General features: G+C 33.9%; 1 protein-coding gene across 1 annotated transcript in view; it reads left to right on the top strand.

Moving 5' to 3' along the window:
• The window catches only part of IFIH1 (interferon induced with helicase C domain 1), a 99,933-nt gene that overhangs the window by 56,194 nt on the left and 18,920 nt on the right, over window positions 1-24,819 (top strand). The window contains exons 5-11 of the mRNA XM_007494271.3: window positions 8,346-8,566; window positions 14,887-15,097; window positions 16,333-16,550; window positions 17,687-17,803; window positions 19,526-19,649; window positions 20,782-21,024; window positions 22,676-22,938. Of these exons, the coding sequence (XP_007494333.2) occupies window positions 8,346-8,566; window positions 14,887-15,097; window positions 16,333-16,550; window positions 17,687-17,803; window positions 19,526-19,649; window positions 20,782-21,024; window positions 22,676-22,938 (1,397 nt within the window). The remainder of the gene's footprint in view (window positions 1-8,345; window positions 8,567-14,886; window positions 15,098-16,332; window positions 16,551-17,686; window positions 17,804-19,525; window positions 19,650-20,781; window positions 21,025-22,675; window positions 22,939-24,819) is intronic.

Below are 24,819 nucleotides of genomic sequence, written 5' to 3'. Positions count from 1 at the left end.
TTCCACTGTGAGGTCGTTTTGGAACTTTGCCATATACCTTCTTTTGAAGTGTAACCTACAAAAGTCTTTCAGAACGAAATAATCTAATTTAGATTCAGAACCTGTCTTTTTGGTCTGGCACATTCTAAATTCCATAGAGTCGTGGCTATTTTATTTATGAAATCTGTTATAATTTAATTTAATGCTTTTGGATTCTGTACTCTTTTTGTACATGTGCCCAAATGCCCAGGGGCATATTTTTAATCCAAGAATTAATAAAGATTTGGCTACTGAGAGTTAAAATGTATGTGGCTTTGTAGATAATAATATAATAACTGCTCTTAAAATGCATATTCAAAAAGGACATGTAGAAAAGAAAAAGAATTCTATTCCTTGTAAATGTTACCAGACAAGAAACAAGAATTACAAATTATTTGGTCATTTGTTTTAGGGGGGGAAATTGTAAAGATTTGTGTGAAGACCACTGGTAAACTCTTATTTACTATTTTTATTTTGGAGTCAGGAAAGTGTCCACATTAGAGATGAAATATTGCAGTACTTTTGATTCTATAGCCTAGTGGTAGAAAACAGAATAAAGAATATGTGCATATTTGGGAGTTCCCTATGAAGCATTCAAAAAAATCCCACAAATATAAAGCTGAAAGAATTTTCAGAGAAATCACAGAACTATTGGACTAAAGAGGAAACATTATAAATCATTCCAGAAAGACTGTTTTTAAAGATTTCAAGAGGAAATTCATACTCTCTTTTGATCACATTTTATTTCTTATAATCCTACTTCTAAAATCACAATAGAGAAAATTGTCATTTTGAATATCAACCACGTATAATAATAAAAAGGTATCGTTATTTTCAATTAAAAAGAATTCAGCTCAATATTGTTTATTTAGTATTTACTACGTACCTTTTTCCCTGTGGAAGGCAGTGTGGTAGTGAAATAAACTTCGAGTTGGGAAAGAATCAAATCAAATAAAGTACTTAATATGTACTTGGGCAAGAAACAATCTCAATTTTGTTATTTATAAAATGGATATAATAGTATTTTCACCATCTACCTCACATCAGGGGCATTGGGTATTTAAATCATTTAAAGTGTGATTCAAATATAAATTATTATCATTATTATTGCATATTTAATTTTGCTCCTCTTATTAGATAACAAATACTCTAATGGAAAGAGAGCTTACCTTAGGAACTGAAAGAGCTGGGTTGGAATATTACCTCTGACATATACTGGCTCTGACCCTGGGCAAGTTACCTAACCTCTCAGTGCTCTGGTGCCACCCGGCATTGGTAGGAGTTTTCACATCTGGGAGTTCTCTATACCAATAATATTGCATAGAAATTATGTATTTCAGTCATATATTTCATGTACCTGCTATCAGAAATTGAGGTTGGTATTTCCCAGATCACCCTATTAATAAATGTCAAAGTACTAAAATAAAGGAGTGGAAAAGATTATTTCAGGTTAGGGATGGGGAATGGGGGTGGGGGTGGAGAATAGTGTTTTAAGCAGATAATAATGTCCCAAAAAGGAGAAGTTATTGTGGCAATGGTACTCTGGCCTTATCTTTGGGAAGTAAAAAATTTGCAGATCCTTCTCTGCTGCCTTAAGCCTAAAGAAAGATGGGTCAACTCCATTGAAGAGAATTTCAGGGAAAATGATGTCATCAAGTGAAATATTTTTAGTGATGTGGAGAGTAGACCTGGGGAAGCATCATGAGAGACTAAATAGGGAAAAGAAGTAGAAGAGAACATAATACAGGGTATCCCAGAAGTCTTGGTGCAAATTTGAGCTGTTAAAACTATTGAAGTTACACTAAGATTTTTTGGACCCCCTATTTATTAGAGTATGATATCATCTATGTCAGTTAAGTTGTTAACAAAAATAAAGGAAGTAGGTCATTGAGAGGTAGAATGGGTGTATTTTATTTTGAGGGAGAAGAGTAAGTGAAAACAATTTATTTTAGGGAAAAAAGAGTTATATTGAATTAGCTAGCTCAGGGTTGCATGGACTCCTTATAAACTTTTCTTCCTCCCTGGGTAGTAGATCTGGCATGATAGTTTAATAAAAAAGAAGATTTAAGACCTTACCAAATGTTATTCATGTTATATAATAAGACTCATTTCCAGCTAGATTTTACATAATAAAGCATTTTAAGAACCTTCATGGATTGTGATTCTGATTAGACCTTTGTTTCTTAAGTAAGTGAATTTTTATTTATCTAATTAAAGATTCATTGACATTCATTCCTTCAGTCTACAAATACATACAATGCATTTATAGCATCTGAGGTATTGTGCTAGATGTCTTAGAAATATTAAAAAATGTTTGCTGAAATACAAGACTTATTCAATCCAATCCTAAACATACTTGTAAAATGCAACTTGGTCAGTCAGGCAACCATAATTTATTAGGCACCTACTATGTGCCAGGCATTTTGCTAAGCATTGGGTATACAAATAAAGAGAAACAATCCCTGCTCTCAAGAAATTCACAGTCTAATGGAGATGGGGGTGGAAGGAAGAACAACCTGCTAATTCTTCTATTTGCTATTTTTTCCTTTACTTCAAACATGATTGGGGTTTAACCTTTAGCCATGGAAAGAAAGATACACATCCATAGATGCTTCACTTGTGTTTTTATTTAGAAAACAGTATTGTAGGCTTAGAATGAGAAAAAAGCTTAGAAATAATTTATCATGTTTCCAGCCTACCTTGTTTTTTAAGCATATGCTTCCTTGGTGACATACTTTACTTTGTTTCCTCTTTAGAGTCCTTTGTTACATATTGTGTCCTGCTCATGCATATAATGTGCCCCTCCATTGACCTCTAGGTCATACTTGTTTTTAATTACTTAAGATACCCTAGTATTCCATGACCAATAACCAAACAACTGTGTGGATAAAATACTACTTTTAAAAAGATGGCTCTTTATTTTTGAGTGGTTTGAGGTTTTGAAAGGAATTTTGCTATTTACTGAAGGCAGACTAATGCATTCTCCTGTTTAATTCTGGACCTCTTTTTTATTCATGCACTTGTTCAACAAATTTTACTGATAATCTCTCTAGTTCATCTTGGTGTCAAAATCTGGACAATAGACGTCATTAGTCCATTTGTTTTTTCTGTGCAAATAATAATATTAAAATTTTCAATCATTGTGAAAATGTTCAGAGTTTATTGCAAAATACACAGGGTTATCTGAAAACAGGAGCATCTGAGGGACCTCATTGTCCAGAAAAAAAATTCTCTGAAACTTGAACTTTAGACTATCTCCTTCATGATGCATACAAACATGTTTGGCAAGCATGTATCTCTTGTTTTATTCTAACTTGATATTTACAATTGAAGAATCATCAAACTCTGCTATACCTTTCAAGAAATCTTGTATAATTTTAATATGGCAATGGAAGACACATTATTAGAAGCATGCCTTTAAGAAAATATTTTTCTGTTTGAAATAAAATGCGTTTTTTATGGTGAAATAATGGCACAATGGTAGGCATCATTCAGTCAGTCATATAATGGTAAAGCTAAGGCATAAAATGGAATATTATATGCAAATATATCTGTCTCCTCCTAATAACCAAATTGAGAAGATCCTTGGTATTTTTCTATTAAAATATTTATAGATTAGAAAAGAGTTTGTTATGAAAATGTAGGCAGTAGAGAAGCAATATTTCTCTTAGCTGTCTTTTCTGAAATTACTATGATCTGAGATTTTTTCATTGTCCTTTTTAGCATCTTCCCCTCCTTCAGATTCTTTGTGAAGCAATCCCTTAATATCACCATTGTGTGACCTCAAACAGGAGTCTTTTCTAAGTATATTGTTATAATCCAGCTTCTTTTCCAATTTTTGTGGGAGGGGGATGGGGTTCTATAATTTCTTCCATTTGTACCATTTCTGTCTTCAAGCACATTCAGGACCATAATGTTAAGAGACAGGAATCGGTGGCTTACTTGTTCTTAAATGGTTAGAAAAATTGTTCACAGATCTTTTCCATTTTTCTTCTATTTGTTGATATCGGTACATTTTTATTCTTAAATTTCCTCAAGATGATTTTTCTTGGTTGGATGTATTACCAAGATTTCTTCAAATTGTTTTTAGCCTTTGCTGCTATCTTTTTATTAGGTTGTGATGCTCATAATCGGCCATCTTTCTCTGTAAGATTTGATGAATAAATTTATTTTCTAAACCCAGGTTTACTATGAGAGCCTTATCTTCTGCTCAAAAAGTGAATGTTTGATGAAGCTCTGTTTTAGACCTTTTTGTTCTTTTTATGGCAATTGATTTACATTTTTTAAACTGCTGTATTCACATACCACATAACTGTCTTTATTCATATGTTTCTCCACATAGTTCTTATAGTTTGACTAGGTCTGGCCCATTTTTTTTTCAGCTACATACCATATCTTTTTCTGATTCTTATTCTTCTAGCTTCATACTAATTTTGAAATTTGTTTCAACAAATTTGTTTGTTGTTTGATGATATATGCATAGTTAATTCACTAGTGATTCAAATTTCAGTTATCTTCTGTGTATTAAAATATAATAATTTTCATTTTTTCAATATTATTAGTGCTTACTATGGCTAGTGCCTACTGATTCTCTCCTTGAAGAAAGAATTCAGGCATTAAGCTTCTCTAAATTTTGGGCCTCTCTAATCCTTTATTTTTTATCTGTGTTTTCCAATATTTTATATCTTCCTTGTTTATTCTCCTGTTTGAATTAAAGTTGTTGAGCATCCGATTATATGTTAATATAATCAGATGAATCTTATTAAGCTCTTTCTTATAATTTTTGTACATCTTCATCCTCTGAAACCTGATTTTGGTGCATTCAAAAATACTTTTCATAAACAGGTCAGCTAAATAGTAGACAGAGAATATAGAGTTCTAGCCTTGGGGTAAAGAAGACCTGAGTTCAAATTTTGCCATAACCATTTACTAACCTCAGCAAGTCAGTTAACCTATCTAGGCCTCAGTTTCCCTCTGTACTATGGGATAATAATAACATTTATTATGTGGGTTGTTGTGAGGATCAAATGATATATCTGTTAAGTTTGTTGTAAATCTTAAATCACTACATAAATATTAGCTATCATTATTGTTATTATATACTCATCAGTATCAGACATTGAATGTCCTATGAAATATTCTTTGTTGTATTTGATCACAAGAGTAAAATCAACTCTACCAATTCCTTTATTTTCCTAACCAAGGAGAAGGTATAAATAATCTTTCCATTTAGCTGAAACTTCTTTTTTCTTCTAATTTAATTTGTAATAAGAATGTAAAGATCAGTACTATTTAGTTCCTTCAGTTGTATTGTGGCACTTCCCTGAAGGATCATTTTCACTGCAGCTTTATATTATCCAAGGGTGTCAGCCCTCTTGGCCCATTCTCTATATATGCCTAGCTAATAATTGATTAAGCATATCTCATTTAGAATATCAAAATATGATTTAAAATTTTAGATAATATAAAAACAATATGATTCTAAGCATCCTGTTTCCCTTTCCTGACACTGCCACCATCACTACAAGAAGCAGAAGGTCAGGCACACAGTACTTGTAACTTATTTTTGTTTCATAGGTTGTTCATGGCCAAAAAATTTCATCACCAAATGGCCAGCCCTAATGGTGATGAGCCTCTCATACTTAGTTAGGATGGCTCTTGAAAAGTGGACTCAATCTGTTGCTGAGACTATTCTCAAAACCTTTCTACCATGGTAGAAGCTGCCAGTTTTTACTCCATGAAAAACCTTTGAGAACCCTAGTTCACCCCCAGGATAAAACGTTAGAATAGGACTTAATGAGAATTAGTTGCTCTTTTTAAAAAGTAAATTAAGAATTCTAATCACACGTAACATTTTTTTTCTGACTCATTCATATTGGGTTAAAATGATTCTCACAAAAATGTTAATATTTTAGCATTAAATATTTGTTTAACATGTAGCTATTATTTCCCATAGATTTGTAGATAGTGCATTTCAGCCTGTCCAGCTGGAATGGTGTACTTTTCCATCATTACTTATTTTAGGTGGAGTTATGCTTTTTGGATTTCTAACACATGCAGTGACAGACCTTTTTTCTTCAAGAATAACTGAGCTGTCAAAATCAACTTGAGGCTGAAATTTGCCACATGGTGTGGTTCCAGTCGCATATTATTATTTAAAGAATATTTTATTTTAATTTGGACATTTATGAGCTATAGAATTCTAAAAAGAAAAATAATTTTTATGTTTTCAAGCTCTATATTTATTGTAGAGGGAGGATATTTTAAAAATCTTTGTCTATTTAAAATGCTATTATTATTAATTGATTTCATGTTCCTGGGGGGAATAAAATGATTTTTTTTAAATACATACAATAAAATAAGATTCAAACAGTGATTTTGTAAAGGAAACTGGTTAGTAGCTTGGTTAAAGTGAAAATCAGCTTAATTCTGTACTTTTAACCATAGAGGGATGAAAACTCTTCCTCTATTGATAATACAGAGAGATTCTTCCTTATCACAAGAGAATATGATATGGCAAGAATCAATTTGACAAGTTGGCATTTACCAAGTAAGCAGGATTTTTTATTTCAGTTTTATTTTAACAGTTAATAAACCTGTCTTCTTTCCTCTTCCATTTACATTTATCCATCAAGTTTCATAGTCTTCAAAGGGGTTTTAATAAATGGTTCAAATAGTACAATCAAAATATATTAAACTCCATTTTGAAATGGAATTATCAAGTTGGGGTTTTTTGAGGCTAATTGGATTCTCTTTGGTTTTATTGGAATCATTATATAAAAGTAATCATGAATGACACTTAGACCTGACTACTTAAGCAGTAAAAATTTTACTTTGACTGGTTTATAGAACTTCTGATGAACAATAGGATCATGTGATGTTAAAACTAGAAAAGGACCTTAGAAACTAAAGATTGGGCAAGTCACTTAACTTTCTTTGAGACTGAGTTTCATCTATAAAATGTAAGGGGGTTGGAATCAGTGCTTCCTAAGTTCTTTTTCACCAATCACATTCTATGTAAATATGATCTATACTCACTTCTGGGAAAGAAGGCTTATAAAAGTCACTGTGCCTTTCTTTAAATCTTGATATCCACAGATAGGGTAGCATGAGTTGGGTAGGAAGAGTGGAAGACAACAGGAGGAACAATTTTATAAATAAATTTTAAAATACATGTAACTATTTTGATGGAAGCAGCATTTTTTTAATCTGTGCAAAAATGTATGCAGATTGAAATAAAACAAAAGAGAACTGATCTTGTTGATACCTTTTAACAAACTGTCTAGCTCAAACAGCAAATTAGCAAAAGTAAATACACTGATCTTGAAGTTAAACACTGCTTAAAATATAACTTCTCTTACAAATGTACTAGTTCTTATGCAAAAAGTATTTTTAAAAAGTGATGAATGTAGTTAAAATAAGTGAAATGTTGGTATTTTGGTGATCTATGAAGAGTCTTTCATGAAGAAGTAATGGTGTTCTTGGATAAGGGTTCACCTTAATGTAAATAATTTAGATGAATTATTAATAATTGTTAGCTAACTGCAAAATAAGCATAAAAAGAACTCAAAATATAGCATTTTAAAGTCTGGTGGGCTAGAATGAGAATTTGATGATACTGAAATTAAATGAATCAGACAGATGATCCAATGTTAGTTTAAATGTAATGCATCTGTTTGTATTCATTCATACAGAAGGCAAACTTCCTGCAGGGTTAGTAGATGACTATTACTAAGCACTGTTTGGTGTGAATTTTCCTACCGTTCAAATAGTACTATCAAAATAAGTTAAAATCCATTTTGAAATGGAACCATCAGCAAGTTTTTTTTTTTGAGGCTAATGGATTCTTTTTGGTTTTATTGGAATCATTGATAGCGGAGAGCATTTATTGTGTATGTAATATAAGACTGATAAGTCCTACAATTTCATTTTTCTCTAAAGATTTCATGTAACTTTGGAGAATTTTATTTAACTTGGAACAGTATTAATTTTATCTCAATGAGGACAATTTTTTACAATTAGTAAATACATAAATAGATTCAATATTAATAAATGTAAAATTTCAGATAGTCTTTAAAACTTTCTAAAGGGAATGATATTGAAATAATTTTTTGACCCAGAGATCCTTTTTTAAAAAAATCTCATAAATGCAAACTGAGAGCAGAAACTCCATCTGTGCGACAGAGCAGAAAAATGTTTGAATTAAACTATACACAAAAAAGAATATGGAAGACAAGGCCTATGTCTCATTCAGTGTTTCCTACTGTCTCTTATTTGACCCTTCTCTTTTTCTTTTTCTTTCCCTCCCATTTTTTAACTTCATTCAGACCAAGATGATGAGAAGAAAAGAGCATCTCCTGAGCCAGAACTGGTCCTTAGGTCTTATCAAATGGAAGTGGCCGAACCAGCTTTAGAAGGGAAGAATATTATTATAATCATCCCTACAGGAAGTGGAAAAACAAGAGTAGCAGTTTACATTGCCAAAGACCACTTAGATAAGAAGAAAAAAGCATCAGAGCCTGGAAAAGTTATGGTACTTGTGAATAAGGTATATGTCACATCTAAATATTGGTTTTTCTTTTTTGTTTTATTATTCTATTACATTTAACCCTCACAACAATAGTTTAATTAAAGGGATATTGTTAAAATAAAAGTCATCTTTTTTCTCTTGTAGTTGAAGTTCTAAATAACAGGTAACGTCACTTAAAAAAATAAATTTCTCTAATGACAAAGCCTTCTATTTTAATGGTTTTGACTTATGAATACACAATGCATTTTCCTTGAGATTATTTAAGGTTAATTTGTGCTAGTGGAAATTATCATAACATTGACATAGATGATCCCAATGGGGAGAAGGGAAATGTGAAATTAGATATTTTTTTTTGGATAGACCATTTGATTCTATATGTCTGTCCTTGGATACAATGTGTGGTGAAAAATCCTATTTATATGGAGTGGTTTGGGAACGAAATGTCCTATCTAATTGAGGATTTTAGTTAACTCTAGGATATATGTAACATGTATAGTATATCAATTTAATAACTTTATTACTCAAGGCATAATACTATATCTTTTATAGTATATTAAAAGGAAAACATGCTTATTATGTTGGTTACTGATCATATAAATGAGAATTTATTGCATAGAACCTCCTTCAGGGAATTGGAATAGGTCAGAAGTGTCAAACTTGCAAGCTGCAAAACTCCCAAGTGTGGCCCAAAGAAGATTAAAATATAATCAGGAAATGTTGAAGAAAATAAATAAAACTACATTGTAATCTAGAGAAAATGTCAATTTGTGATTTTCTGAGTCAATATGCAGCCCTTTGGGATCTGAGTCTATTTGAAGATGACACCAACTGAACTAGGAAATTTTTAAAGTCCCTCCCAATTCTTAGACTCAATAATTCAAGGATTCTCAATATTCAATATTTTTCATACTGTGCATAGTAATTTAATATTGACATCAATATTTCAATGGCCCTATGATCTCATGGGTTGCAACCTGACCATGCCTCATACTTGGTAATTCTTACTAGTGTCTTTCTATCTTTCTTTCTATAAAAGAGCTTTCCAAGGATTTCTGGACCCTTTCCTCTAGGTCTTTTAGGATTGCATAGGTACCAAGGCAGAACTTAGATCAGTCATATTTTATACTTTGTCCTTACTAAGAGACTCATTTGCCTTGATTATTCCTTGGATATCTTTTATTCCCCCTTTCATCTGCATTATTAGTAACAGGTTATAACCAACTTAATATCAGTTATAGTTAGCTTAATACCAGCTAATAACCAATGTCTTACAGTTTAAATTCGTTGGAAATTGTGCTGTTCCATGATCAACAGCCATATGATTTCACCATATTGTATTCCCAGTAGAATACTGGTGTTAAAAAGATGGTTCTTTCTGACAGGGAGCCACTTGAGGTCATTAAAAATACTGTTCTATTTCCTAAATGCACAATGTAATTCATTTATATTCCCTATGTAAAATGAAGCATTTTTATGAGGAACATAATTTTTCTATCCAGTCTTTGAGATTATTAAAAAGCTATATCTGTGAAATGTAGCATCAACATTTTCCTTACATAAAACATGTTATATAACCTTTTAAGCAATTGCTACTGCAATTAAAACTTTAAAGTGAGAAATAATTTTCAATGCTAAAGTAAACATATGCCCAGAAAAATGCAGTAGAAACCCTAATTTTTGTGTCATTTCCATTATGTAGCTCATTATGTATTTTGTTCGTGTCATCATTTTGTAAACAGTTTTTCATATGAAGTGGGCAGCTAGGTGACACAGTGGATAGAGTTCTGGGCCTAAGGTCATAAAGATTCATTTTCCTGAATCCAAATCTAGTTTCAGACATTGATTAGCTCCGTGATCCTGGCAAGTTATTTAACTCTGCCTCTTTTTCCTCATCTGTAAAATGAACCTGAGAAAGAAATGGCACTCCAGTATTTTCCCTGAGAAAACCCCGAATGGGGCATGACTGAAAATAACTGAACATTATATGAAGTATCATATGGGCATGTGGTTTGCTTTTTGTATTTTTCCCCTCCCAGTAAGAGGGACACATTTGTACTACTCAACCCATAATCTCTCATTTGGTACCCTTTATGACTAATGGCAAAATTTTTTCATGACCTATAAAAAGGAGAAAAAGTGAAGTCTATAAAAGATATAAACTCCAAGTAGAACTTATTTTGAACTATTTTGGTAGCTCTATGCTTCAGACTCCTGAGCCAGTCAACATGATAGCATTGAAAATAAAACTATCAATTCAATCTAAATTAGACTGCATAATTTTTACTTATTAATTAAATTTCTGTTTGTTCAAATGAACATAACAGAGAAATTGGAGGACTTTTGCAATTTGATTTTTAAAAATATACTCATCATATTCTAGATGTACCAGAAAGCATTATGACTGAAGTCTAGGGATTCAGTGATAAATGGCCAAGAGTTGTTGGAACTATAAAACACAGCCCTTGGTTATTAAGGGAAAATAGACTGCTGGATTAAAGATAAAATATCCAGAAATAGATATTGCCTGACATTCTGTTATCATGTGATGTTTGTAAGTAGTGAGTACTGTAAAGGGTAAAATTAGGGTTGTTGACTGAATATATTATACTAGTGATTTCCAGGGATTAAAATTCAATCCCAATAAAATACTCAAGTCAGTTTGGGATTTTATGGTGGTTGAATTACAATAGAGGGAAGAAATTAAGAAGAGAGAGAGAAAAGGGAATTGGACTGTTCTGGCAAGCCAGATAGGAGTTGGAGGTCAAGGAAAGGAAGAAAGGTGAAATCAGTCACCTCACTGCCAAGCTGCAAATGCCAAAACCTGCCAAGACACCAAAGACGCCACCACAAGCTCCCAACACAAAAAAAAAAACCAACGTCTCTGAGAGAGTGAGAGTGAGAGTATGGAAGTAACACGAAATATATAGACCATTCTTTACATTACTTCCTGTGTCTCACATGTACCATTGTTAGTTTAAGCTTGACTTAGGACAGCCCAAGGGGTCTGTCAGTTGTTTCTTATTTGTGACTTGCTAGCACATGTCAGTCATAGGCCATCCTCCTGAATACTTAATCCTTAAGTAGGGGTGTATACATTCCTAGTTGTTAGAATCCTAAGACTAAGCAAAATGGAGAAAATCTAAAATTCACAGTACAAAGTTTTTATATATGTAATTGGTGGCTGATTTATCCTGACTTTTGCTCCACACATAAAAAAGTTGTATGTTTTCATAATTCATTGCATTAAGCCTGTTGTGGTATGAGAAATATGTAACATGTATTGAACAAGCTTGCATTTCATCTGACTAGTAAGTGGTCATTCACTATATTTCTCATTGTCATTGACCTTTCCATTCTATTTTAAACTGTTATCCTTCCTTAAAATCCTTTCCTTCATTAGTTTTTTTGACACTCCAATGACATTGCCCTAGATATCTTAACTACCTTCCCCCCCCTCCTTTTGTTTCAGCTGCTCCTCTACCACTTTCCTGTACCTTATGGTTTTTCTCCAGGTCTAGTTCCTGGCCTGCTTCTCTTTTCTCTCAACAAATCCTACCCTAGAGAGCTTATCTTTTCTCCTGGCATAGATAATCAGCTCTATGCTAATGACTCCTATATCTGAATCTCTGGTCCTAATTCTCAAACTAAACACAAGCCATATATCTCCAAATGGTCATTTATGCTTGGATTTCAAGCTTGAAAAGTTCAATACTGAACTCATTTTCTGTAGTTCCTATCAGATTCCTAGTCTTTCCTCTCTCCCAGACCCTGACATCAGCATTCTCCCAGTCATCTAGATTAAAAAAAAAAAACTTCATTCATCTCTTTCATCCATCTCTTATATGGAATTATAGAATCATAGAATCTTCACATTGGAAGGGGCTTTAATACCTCCTTAATCTGAATCTCTCATCAAATCAAGAAATTTCCTCTACAATATCTATAACAGGTAGTCATCCAGTCTTAGCTAGAACTTCCAGTGACAAATACTGTTTCAGAAGGAATCACATTCTATTTTTGGATAGCCCTATTAAAAAAAAAAAGTTCTTCTTTACATTATTGACCCATTGACCCAAAATCTGCCTCACTATAAATTCTGCCCATTAGCCCTCATTTTGCCCTATGGAGTTAGAATGAATCTAATCTGTCTTTCATGTGTCAACTCCTCAAACAATTATTATTCCCCCCTCACCCCCAAGCCTTCCCATTTATTCTTAGTTCTTCCAATAGTCCATTAAACAACTTCACTATCCTACTTGGCCTCCTTTGATGAGTCATAATTTGTCAGTCCTTCTCAAAATGGAGTGCCCAGTATTGAAGGTGGCACTCTAGTTGTGGTCAGACCAGTGTGGATGTGATCTGAATAATGCAGGAGACAGTGAAACTATTAACTCCTTTGTTATACCTCGAAAGCCCAAGACTACGTTTTCTTTGGAAGCAACATCACAAACCTCCCTAACAATACATAGATGATGAACTGTTACTGACAAACTTTTAAGCTAAGTTGTCTCAATCCTATGCTTATATAGTTCATTTTGTATGTGTGTGTGGGGAATGGAGTGATATGCAAGATGTAACCTTTATCATGTTATTTTCAGTATTATCATTCTACCTTGCCGTCATCAATCAGCTAGCATTTATTAAGCATCTTCTTCTATGTGCCCAGCATCTTACTAGGCTCTGGTTGGAGATACAATTTTAATTTCTATTCTAAGGCTTCTTTTTAGCCTTTTGTCTTTCAAAGATTTGGGTAAGCATATCTTATTCTCTTTTCATCTTAATTGAATAAGATATGAAACTGTATATGGTCAAGTTTGGAGCATAAAAGAACCCCAATGTAAAATCTGTGGTCATTGGATCATATCTGTCTTTTCTTTAGACATTTAAAAAAATGCTATTCCAAGGGTCTCACTTTCCCCTTCCTTGGTGATTTAGATCTTTAAGATGACATAATATTTTCTGCCAAGTTTTATTTCCATATCATCAACTAGTTCTTTCTTGAAGGCTATAATTGTCGTTTCCTCATTGTTTTCTTTTTCTTTATCTACCTCGTTTGCTGTCTCCTCATTCTCCTTTAAGATAAATTCCCCATAAAGCTCTAATATTGGCCCCCTTCTCTCCTGTCTCTGTATACTCTTTTGATGAACTCATCCACTCGGAAACAATTACCTTTAAATTAACAACTCTATCCCTCAGACACTATTCAGACACATATTTCCAACTGATTGCTGTACTATGTATGACTGCACAGGGATGTCCTTTCTACTTCTCTGACTTGCACACTCACAACTAAACTTGCCATCTTTGCCCTTCAAAGCTATTTTCCCAAACTGTTTCAATTTATGGGCCATATAGAACAATCATACCATTATAAAATTCTCATTTTTATTTACTCTTTTCTCTCATTCCTTCACACCACACATCTAGGTAGTTGCGGACTCTGAGTTTCTAATACTTGAATATCTCATTCATCTGTTCTTCCTTTCTAGTCCCCTGCCAAAAAAAAAAACAACAACCTTCATTAAAGCCTTCCTGATCTTTCTGTCTCCTGTCTTCCCCCTCACTATTCCCACCATTCCATTCTTTATTATTAACTCCTTTGTATGATATCAATTTCATTATCATTCATGATTTTAGTTATCATTAACTCATTTGTTCATTCAATATTATGTATTGAGGTAGAAGGCTTATTCTGGTTTGAGCAGATCATCTGTCAGACACTTCCTTTGTCTTGTCAATGATTATAACTCAATGCAAATAAGTTCAGTTTACCAAATACGTATTATTTGTAGGCACTATTGATAGAAATGACATGAATTCTACTCTCAAGGATCTTAGAGTCCAAAAGGAAAAAAAGGAATGTACAACTTTGATACAAGTGAAAGTGAGATGAGTGCAAATGATGGGCTGTTTGAAGGAGAAAGCAGGGGTCAGGAAAAGATTTATGGAAAAGGTGGCCCCAGACAGTGTTTATCATCTGTATCTGGATGCCAATACTCCTGTCCCCTACCATGATCATATTTTTCTCACATCTGTGGCCATGACAGCTCTTCTATTATAGGACATAACAAACATGGCACCAGTGTGAGGTCTACTAAAGACTCTGCCTTGGATTTGTTTTTCTACCCTATTTAGGAATTCTTCTGCCCATTTAGTTAAATAGTATATTAAAGAGGCATTCCTTGAGTCTATTCATCTTTTCAGGAGAACTGTTTGAAATTGTCATTGGTGAGTGCCTCTAGCAGGAAGTTTTCAATAGTAGGATCATAGTAATTGCTGGATTGATATTAAGAATAACCTCGTTCATTTGTTTTTTCCTACTTTGGTATATTACTTAGGTACCATTAGTTGACCAGCACCTCCGCAAAGAGTTTAATCCATTCTTAAAGAAATGTTATCGTGTCATTGGAGTAAGTGGTGATTCCCAACTGAAAATATCATTCCCAGAAGTTGTCAGATCCTATGATGTTATTATCAGTACAGCTCAAATCTTGGAGAATTCCCTTTTGGACTCAGAGAATGGAGATGACGATGGTGTCCAATTATCAGGTAGCTTTGATTTAAAGAGTTTTATTACTTAAGTAAAATTTCAGAGGTCTTTTGATAAAAGGAAAAAGAAGTCTTGACATAGTTGGCATTTTATGATTTTAAAATTCCTTTCTTTTACCCTTTCTTTCAGAAGGAAAGTAAAAATGTTTGAAATTCACTTAATCCATTCTCTCTCTTTTTTTAAAAGAAATAAAAAATGTATCAGGATTGGAGTGGGGACAGATTAAGTAACAATGGAGAAAGTAGAAAATGTACATGCGTACATATTTCAACAACCTTGAGTGTAGGCATTATCCAACAGATTTCAATAAGGTATACACTCAGGGAATTTTATTTATTTATTTTTAATGACCATTTATTGACTCTTCAACCAAAAGGACCATTTCTATTTCTCAAACTAAAGTAGCAAAAGCTTAACTAAACTCATTTTTAAAAATAATCAGCTAAACTTTACTTTAAGAATGTTAAAAAATGAAATATTTAATGAGACAAAATATCAAATTTTTGCTATAGTGATAATCATGTATATATAAAACATACTTTTTGTAGGAAAATTACATAGCTGATTTGAGAATCCTTTGAATTTTCCATTTATTTTCAATCTCTTTCTATTAGAGACTGCTATATATTTTTTTATTCACAGTAGGACGTTTCTTTATTAGATTTACCTGTAGAACAAAATCACTGGGGGGGGGGGGCGAGGAAATGTACTAAGCAACAAGATGGAAGATTTAAAAAAAGATATTAAATATATTAACCTTCCATAATAGTGTTAATTTTTTGAAGGAATAAAATAATTTAGCCACTACCACTGATTTGGGGATAGAAAACCTGAATTTGAATACTTATTCTAGTATTTATCTATATATTTGTGTATATACTATATATTTCATAGAGAGAGACTTATAGACTAAGTATTCAAATACATATATCCCCTTTTCTAAACCTCACATCCTCATCTATAGGATGAAAGTTGAAGCTAATGACTTATGAGGTCTCTTCTAGCCCTAAATCCTACAAAACCTATAAAGTAATAATTGTTACTTGAAAAATCATAGTCATTCTGTGACAAGTGAAATGTGGCCACTCTCTAATAAAATCCCAAAGTATCCCCTCTCCACAAGACATCTAAGTTAAAAATAATTAAATGTATTTGAAAATTTAGAGTTTGATACTATAGCTCAGAGAAGGTCATTTATAAGGAATAATTTGAATAATTTTGATTTTCTTTCTAGACTTTTCCCTTATCATTATTGATGAATGCCATCATACTAACAAGGAAGCTGTCTATAATACTATAATGAGACGTTACGTGAAGCAAAAGATGAAGAACTGTCGATTGAAAAAGGCAAATAAACCAGTAGTACCTCAACCTCAAATACTTGGACTGACAGCTTCACCAGGTGTGGGAGGAGCCACAAAGCAAGCGAAAGCTGAAGATCATATATTACAAGTAAGAAATTACTTTGAAAGTGAGTAATTTAAAAGTAAGTAATATTTTACATTATAGGAATAGCAGTGCCATGCAGTATATTGATGTCTGCTCTCGTGGTAAGGAAGACCTGGGTTTTAAGAACCTCCTCTGACACACTGGCTATGATACTTTGATCATTCAAGTCACTTATTCTCTCAATGGCCATGGCATCTCTCTTAGACACTAAATTGCAGAGGGAGGTGCAGAGCTGCATAGGTAAAGGAAACTTCCCTGCTGGAAGTTCTCTATTTTAATGAATCATAGGTGCAGTTAAAAAATTATACTTTGTAATTTTTGCTAAGATTGTTTTGAAATCTTAATTTGTGTTCAGTGATTTATAGTTAAAAGAAATCAATATGTGCACACAGAAAATCTGTATAGATGACCTTCTCCAAAACATTGATTCATCTAATAATTAAAAGAGGACACTATTGCATGAACTATGAAGACTAACATTTAATAGCATGGGGCAAAATTAATATTGCTTATTTTTAAAACATAAAGGCGTTGAGGTATCATGAGAAAAAGTACTATCCTTGTCATAAAAAGACAAGTTAAAATCTGAGATTTACCACTTGCAAGTTCTGAGGTTACAGTCCTACCTTCACTACTCTATTTACTGATTTCTGAAATGTAAATAAATGCTCACACTGAAAATTTTACAATCAGTTTTAACAAGCTTGTTGGAGCTTACTCTAGCACACCACTGGTTGAGAGCATTGAGAAGAGGAGATCAATAATTGGGAGGAAGACAAGGGTTTGATCACTGGCAATCTAGATTTCAAAATCACTGGGATGAAGAGGAAAATATATTAATCACTGAGGGATGAGTTCATATAGGTTGTCATTGCTCACAGAGTCTGAGAGTGGAGTTGTCCCAGAGCATCAGGCAACAATGTGTAGCTAGAAGAAGGAGACGGGGCAGATCTGTCCAGGCTGGGGCAAACTGACTACTATGGGGTTCACTTAGCTGGAAAGATGCCCAGAGCAACTATAGGCAAACAAAGCAAATGAAGAATATTGTCTACTTCTTACATGAGAAAGATTTCTATACCAAATGGATCCAATACATAAATGAAAAGTAATTATATGTTGAATTTTTTTTCTTTTTACAGTTATGTGCTAATCTTGATGCATCTATGATTGTCACTGTTAAAGAAAATGCTTCCTTTCTGAAAGAACAAGTGAAGGAGCCTTGTAAGAAGTTTGTGATTGCAGCTGACAACAGAGAAGTATGTTTTGAAATTTCTGTACTGTCTGTTATAAAAAAAAGTGTTTTTAAAATTGAAAATAATCATTACTTCAGATTTTAAAAATTATACAGGCTATTTTTACCCTTTCCTCCTAAAGCTTATTATACCAAGCTATTGAAATATAAAGCTTCAGGGCAGGTAGGTGGTTCAGTGGAGAGAGAGAGCCAGGCTTGGAGTCAGGAAGTAATAGGTTAAGACCTGGCCTCGGACACTTCCTAACTGTATGACCTGGGCACGTCACTTAGCCCCAGTTACATAGCCCCTTACCACTCTTCTGCCTTAAAATTGATAAGAAGGTATGTCTTTTTAAGCCCCAGCTTTGCTATTATGCATTGATAGCATGAAAGAATATATAGCAAATTTTCTCTTCTAATTTTGTGCTGACAGTTACAGATAAGCTATGAGAGAATACTTGCTAGATTGAAATTTAGTAAGTCCCTTTAGCTTTGACTATCTTTCATAATTCCAATACTATTAAACTAATACACTGTTGCCTTTCCAAAACTTTTGAAATAATAATAATAATAGTAACAGCAATAATTGATTTTATATAACACTTACTATGTGTCAGGCACTGTGCTAAGTGCTTTACAATTATTATCTCATTTGATTCTCATCTATTCTAGGAGATAGGTGATATTATTTTCTCCATTTTACAATTGAGGGAACTAAGGCAAACAAAAGTGACTTAGGCAAGATCACATAGCTAGTAAGTATCTGAGGCCAGATTTGAATCTTACTCTGTGAATGAAGCTCTATCCATTGCACCACCTGGAATGATAGTGATAGTCCTAGTTTCTGTAAACTACTTCAGGTTTTTGAAGAAGATATCACTCGTGGTGAAAGATAAATAAATTATATTCACTTGTGACTGTACTATGGGTGTATGTGTATATAGCAGAGGCCCTTCTCTTGCACTGGAAACTCAAATGCCTGGAGGTACACTAGTTACTTCTTGCCTCAGGGCTCTAGAAGACACTGAGGAGCTTTATTACTATGGCACTTGAGTTCCTACTTATGTTGTTTTCCCACTGATTGCCCGTTTATATCAGTTAGCCAGTCAGACTTTAGTTTTTAGAAAAGAGTATTAACTAATAAAGTAGTATCATATTAGAGTAATTTGGTACAATACATCTCTCCAAACTATCTCTGTAAGTATCTACAAAATCCAGAGGAAAGTGAGCTCTCAAGGTTAAATCATATGTGCAAAATGGATAATGTCCTAGCCCCTAGAAGTCCTTTTTTCCCCTTCATGGGTCCTGTAGTAACTGCTCCATAGACCTAATGTAGAATATTCAGGGTTCTTTGTAGAGGCCTGAAGTTATCTTTCCTCATCATGTGTAGTTTATCCTGGAATCCAAATGCAAGCAGTACCATTGGCTCTTCTGAAAAAAACTATGAGAATACCTACATGCAGTATAAATCCCCCAAACTTTCAAAGTTCACAAGGTCTTCCTCTGATCAGGCAGAGGGAGGAGGATAAAACACTTAGCACAATTCTTGGCATATAGTAGGTTCTATATAAATGCTAATTTACCATTACTCCTCCTGCCCCTCCTCCTCTGGATTATCAAAAATATACCCGTTTCTTTACTGTAAACAAATGTTCCTGCTGAAGTCCTTGGTAATAATGATGCTACTTTAGCAAAGAGGTTAGTTATCAATGTAAGAGTTATGATTATCTTGCTATTTTATTTTTAGAATCCATTTAAAAAGAAACTTGTGGAAATAATGACAAATATTCAAAACTTTTGTCAAATGAATCCAACATCTGATTTGGGGACACAAAGCTATGAACAATTTGTCATTCAGAAGGAAAAAAGAGGTAATTTGGTGTTTCTACTAAGTAGTTTTAAATTTGATTTATTATACTGTGTCAAAAATTCATATTTAAAACTGTATATTTTCTAATATTGTTTTATCTGTATATTATAGTTGCGATACAAAGTCAGAATAAAGATCAATATGTCTTTACATTTTGTCTAAGGAAAGAGGAACCAGGCATCTTGACCTCTTTATCATGTCTTAAGATGCTTCTCCTCAAAATAGCCTTCAAGATAAATATTATAAGTTGATATTAAAAGATAATTAGACTTAGCACATTTTCCCTAGTGTTGGTTGAAGAAAAGCTAGCAAAATAGCTAAACTGCTTCAAGGGAGGGAGCAGATGCAGTCCAAGGTCTCAAAACTAGAGCAGGATCTCTCCTTTGATAGGGAATGGAAGCAGCCCATATACTTAAACCCAAGGGATCAAGAGGTGTTGGAGTATTTTAATCCTTAAACAATCCTTACGAATCCATGTTTAGTGCATGAGCCAGTGCAAGGCCAGATCACAGGATTTATAGGTCATCTAGTCCAGCCTTCTCATTTTTCAGAAGATGAAACTGAGCTTTCGAGAGACTATGACTTGACCAGGGCACCCAAGGAGTTAAGTGTCAAAAGTGGCGATGTATCTGCAGGGAAGACTCCCAATCAACCACCCTTTGCCCTGCATGGTGCTGCCTCCTCATGTAGAGTTTCTAATGGAGTGAGCCGCCCCACTATGGTCTCCTGGGTTCATAATATTTGTACAAGAGGAAAAGCAGAATCATAGAATCAGGAAGGGAGCAAGTATGGTCATTGGCATCGGAAGAAAATACCTGAATGTTTCCATTCATTCAGAGGCAGCATCTTGCTGGCATCATATATATATATAATATATATATATATATATGTTATATATATAATATATAATATAAAAAATAATATATATATATATTAATGTTTTCGAGACTAGAATTGCTTTGAAAGCATTTACAAGCTGATATATATAGTCTCGAAAACATTAACTAGTTATCACAGATATGAGGCAAGATCTAGCGTGGCCTCAAAGAAGAGCACGATTCAGGAAGCCTTAGGATTTTTAAAAGGGATATATATAACATGACCTTAGGCAATATTTTCTTTATTCTTTATAGCCGCAAAAGAAGGGAATTGCAAAGAACGTGTTTGTGCAGAGCATTTGAGGAAGTACAATGAAGCCCTACAAATCAATGACACAATCCGAATGTTAGATGCATACCAACACCTTGAAAGTTTCTATAATGATGAAAAGGAGAAGAAGATGGCAACACAAGAATATGATCAAGAGGAGGATGACAATGAAAAAAAAGCATTGAAAGTAGATGAGACAGATACATTTCTTCTAGATTTATTTTATGGTAAATATCAATTTTTGATTACATTATAAAGAAGTAGAATTAAATTTGACATAAGGAAAATGTTCTTAACAATCAGTACTATCCAAAAGTGGAATAGGATACTTTAGGAGAGAATAATGTTTTCCTCATCTGATGTCTCAGTTGAAGGCTAGGTGACCACTGGATGAGGTTGTAAGATCAGTTGTAAGAGGGAGATTAATCAGGTGCAATTTACAATGAATGACCTCTGAAGTAATTTCTATTGAGTAATTTCTATCTGAGACTGTAAACATTAACTTTAAAAAATCTCCCAATAGTACAGCTCCAATCTCCTTTTCCAGGCTTAAGCTTAATCACTTCCCTTGACACATTCTCAATTTACAATTACACTAGACTTTTTTTCTGTTTCCCAATCTTTTCCTATACTTTCCTATCTTTAAGCAATCATTCAAGCTGTTCCCTCATGCCTGGAACACATTCTGCATCTCTGCCTACTGAAATCTTTCTTTTATAGGTCCAGCTTGCCATTTCCAGATGCCATTTCCTTTATAAAGCTTTTCTTTACCACTCAAACTGAAAGTGTTCTTCCTCCCTAAATTTTCTTGCTTCAATCTCTTATTTGCCTTTATCAAACTCTACCTTATATAATACTTATTTGTGGATATATATGTATTATTCTACAATATTTCCCTTATTGTATAAACTTCCTGAAGACAATATCACATTTTATTTTTATATGTCCAGTGCCTAGCATAACATAATGTATATAATAATAATTAAGGCATGTATAGAGTGTTCAGGGAAGTCCAATATCTCTTGTGTGAGGGTTTGCCAAATCCTTTTCAAGTCATCCTCCCAATGTCCACCTTTCACCCAACTCTCATCTGTGACTCCATGAAGCTGCGGCATAAGCACTGACCACATCCCTGTAAGCCATCTAGGCAGGCAGGCTAAACCAGGCGGAGGGTCACTGATACTCTAACCCATCAGTGAGTTAGGAGGATGTATACCTCAAAGCATGTGAACACTTCTCCCAGTGGAAGGTGATGGAAGCTGGCATTGTGGAATGCTTAGGACCTGATTAGACAATCAAAAAACCCAAGAAGCCACTCACCCTGGGCCATCACCAGTCATTTTCCTGATTTTTGTTTTTCCACTAAACTTCAATGACTGGAAGAGAGGAAAACTAAAATTTTGTGAAACTGCCTCACTTAAATCTAATTTATGTAAGAGTCAAAAGACACCACCTATGATGTTATTTTGGTCCTCTTTGAGTAGGAAAGACAACAACCAACCAATGGAACTAAATAAGGCTGTGAAAATTCCCATGTGCTAACAAGATCCCAGATTTTTTTTTTTGCATATTTGAATATATTCAGGATTCTTTGAAGAATATCAAAAGGGAAAGAAATATGAGGAGGTCTTTGACATTTACCCTGTTTTTCTATAACATGACTGAAGTTTCCACAGTATGGGTTTTGTAATTGATTGATTGGTTGTTAGCATAATTTCTTTGATGGGGTTTTTGCCACATCTAAGTTATATTAACAACCTTGAATCTGTTTGTAGTTAAGACACTTTTAAGTTCCTATTTCCAGGAATTGTTGGATGCTCTTGACATAATTATTTATATATTTCATTGATTTTTTTGTTTACTAATTGCTTCTTAAAGAAAATAAGAAAGAATTGAAAAAACTGGCCATGACTCCAGATTATGAAAATGAAAAACTGACCAAATTACGAAACACCATAATGGAAGAGTTTACTAAAACTGATGGATCTGTAGCCCGGGGAATAATCTTCACCAAGACTCGGCAAAGTGCATATTCTCTTTCTCAGTGGATTAACAGTATTGAAAAATTTGCAGAAGTAGGAGTAAAAGCTCACCATCTAATTGGGGCTGGAAATAGCAGTGAATTTAAAGCCATGACACAGGTATCTCACTGAGTATATTAACTAAAACTGTAATATAATTTTATTTCTATGCAAATTATTTGTACTTTCTTTTTAATTCACTTTTTAAATATGTGTTCTTGAAATTTGACTGGGTACAATGTGTAAGCACCTTTAATAATCCATACTGCTCTAGAGGCTGAGGCAGAAAGATCTCTTGAACTAGGTTGCCACTGGAAGGGTAAAATGACCCAGGTCAGAAATGGAACAGGTATATTCCTCATCTGGAAGAGTGACCATTATACTTCTTGCCTAAGTAAGATAAGGAGACTCTGTGTGTGTGTGTGTGTGTGTGTGTGTGTGTGAGAGAGAGAGAGAGAGAGAGAGAGAGAGAGAGAGAGAGAGAGAGAGAGAGAGAGAGAAAGAGACAGAGAGAGACAGAGACAGAGACAGAGACAGAGACAGAGACAGAGACAGAGAGACAAAGAAAGAAAGAGGAGAAGAAAGAAGAAGAAAAGGAAGAAAGGAAAGAGTGAAAAAGGAAGAAAGATGTTTTAGATTTTAATAGAAATCTTATATTTTATTATAAAGTGTGGCTAGAGTACTATTCCAGCAATCAGAACCTTTCAGTTGTGATCTCAGATCTGGTGCAAAATCAAAAGTAGCAGTGAATCATTATTTGACATACTTCCAGAAACCACATTACTTGATTGACTGTTCTTTGCAAGAAATATTGCCATTACTCAAATAATTAGAGGTTCAGCTACCTCCCTCTTATAACACATCCCTGAATGATGTGCAACTATGAGTACATTATCCCCAGGTCATAGTTGGCTTAGCTTCTTGTCCTTTGTGTAATTGTGTATTTGGAATTTCTGCCATTATTTCAGAGGGTTGTGGGTCTGGTATGTTCGATTATCATTCACCCAATGTCATTAAATCTAGATCAGCACAATACCAGCTGGCCTGCAAAACCCCCAAATGTATTTGGGAAATTTTTAACAAAAATTGAAAAAAGCAAAACATAGATAATGTTAAGTTGAGGTTTTCTAAGTCCATGTGTCTCCCATAGAAATCCATGTCTATGTTAGTTCAATACCACTGATCTAAAGAAAGGCTCCCATTTGATTTAGATGTGGAAGATTTATGGCAGGAAGTGAACAAGAGTCACCAAGGAGATGATATGAATAGGTTACTTGCATCATTGCATGGAGTACCCATATTAATTAGATCACAAATCAATTGCAGTATCAATTTTTAAGTTCCATTGGGTTATTCCATTATTGTTTGTTTATGTTATTAGCCTACTTCTTCTTTATGAGTAGACTTGAGGAGTGGACAGATGTTTAATAGTATAGCTTATTATCCAATAAGTCTATTCCTTTCAATTCATTCTTTATCCACACTTGTCCAAACAGTGTATCTTTTGAGTATCAGAGTGGTAAAAACCAGTTCCAAAGAACCTGGAACTTGGCTAAAAGTGAATGCAGTTCTCTGGCTGGCATCTTGGTGGAGGCTAACAAAGGTGACTCTAGGATTCAAGAAAAGACTTTTGAAAATCCTACATGTACTTTTTCCTACCGCAAACGAATCAGTCACTCAATTAACAAGGACTTAGCTGCTCCCTATGTGCCAGACACTGCGTTAGGCACTGAAGACACAAAGACACAAGTGAAGCTGCCTCTCTGCTCTCCTGGAGCTAAAGTAGCACAGCTGTGTTTAGCAAAAGAAAAAAAGCAAACAACTGCACACAGATTTTTCTACTCCTAGAAAAGTGGCAATGCATATTGACTTCAGTCTGAAATAAAAAGACCCAGTTTGGAATCTCAGCTTTACCATTTACTTTAGGCATGTTCTTGGGTAACATGAGGCCTTTCGAAGAATTGGTTTTTTTCATCTGTAGAATCTGGTAATAAGGGTTTT

The sequence above is a fragment of the Monodelphis domestica genome, chromosome 4 (genome assembly GCF_027887165.1).
Source record: "Monodelphis domestica isolate mMonDom1 chromosome 4, mMonDom1.pri, whole genome shotgun sequence".
Taxonomy (NCBI): domain Eukaryota; kingdom Metazoa; phylum Chordata; class Mammalia; order Didelphimorphia; family Didelphidae; genus Monodelphis; species Monodelphis domestica.
This window is presented reverse-complemented; position numbering and strand designations above follow the sequence as displayed.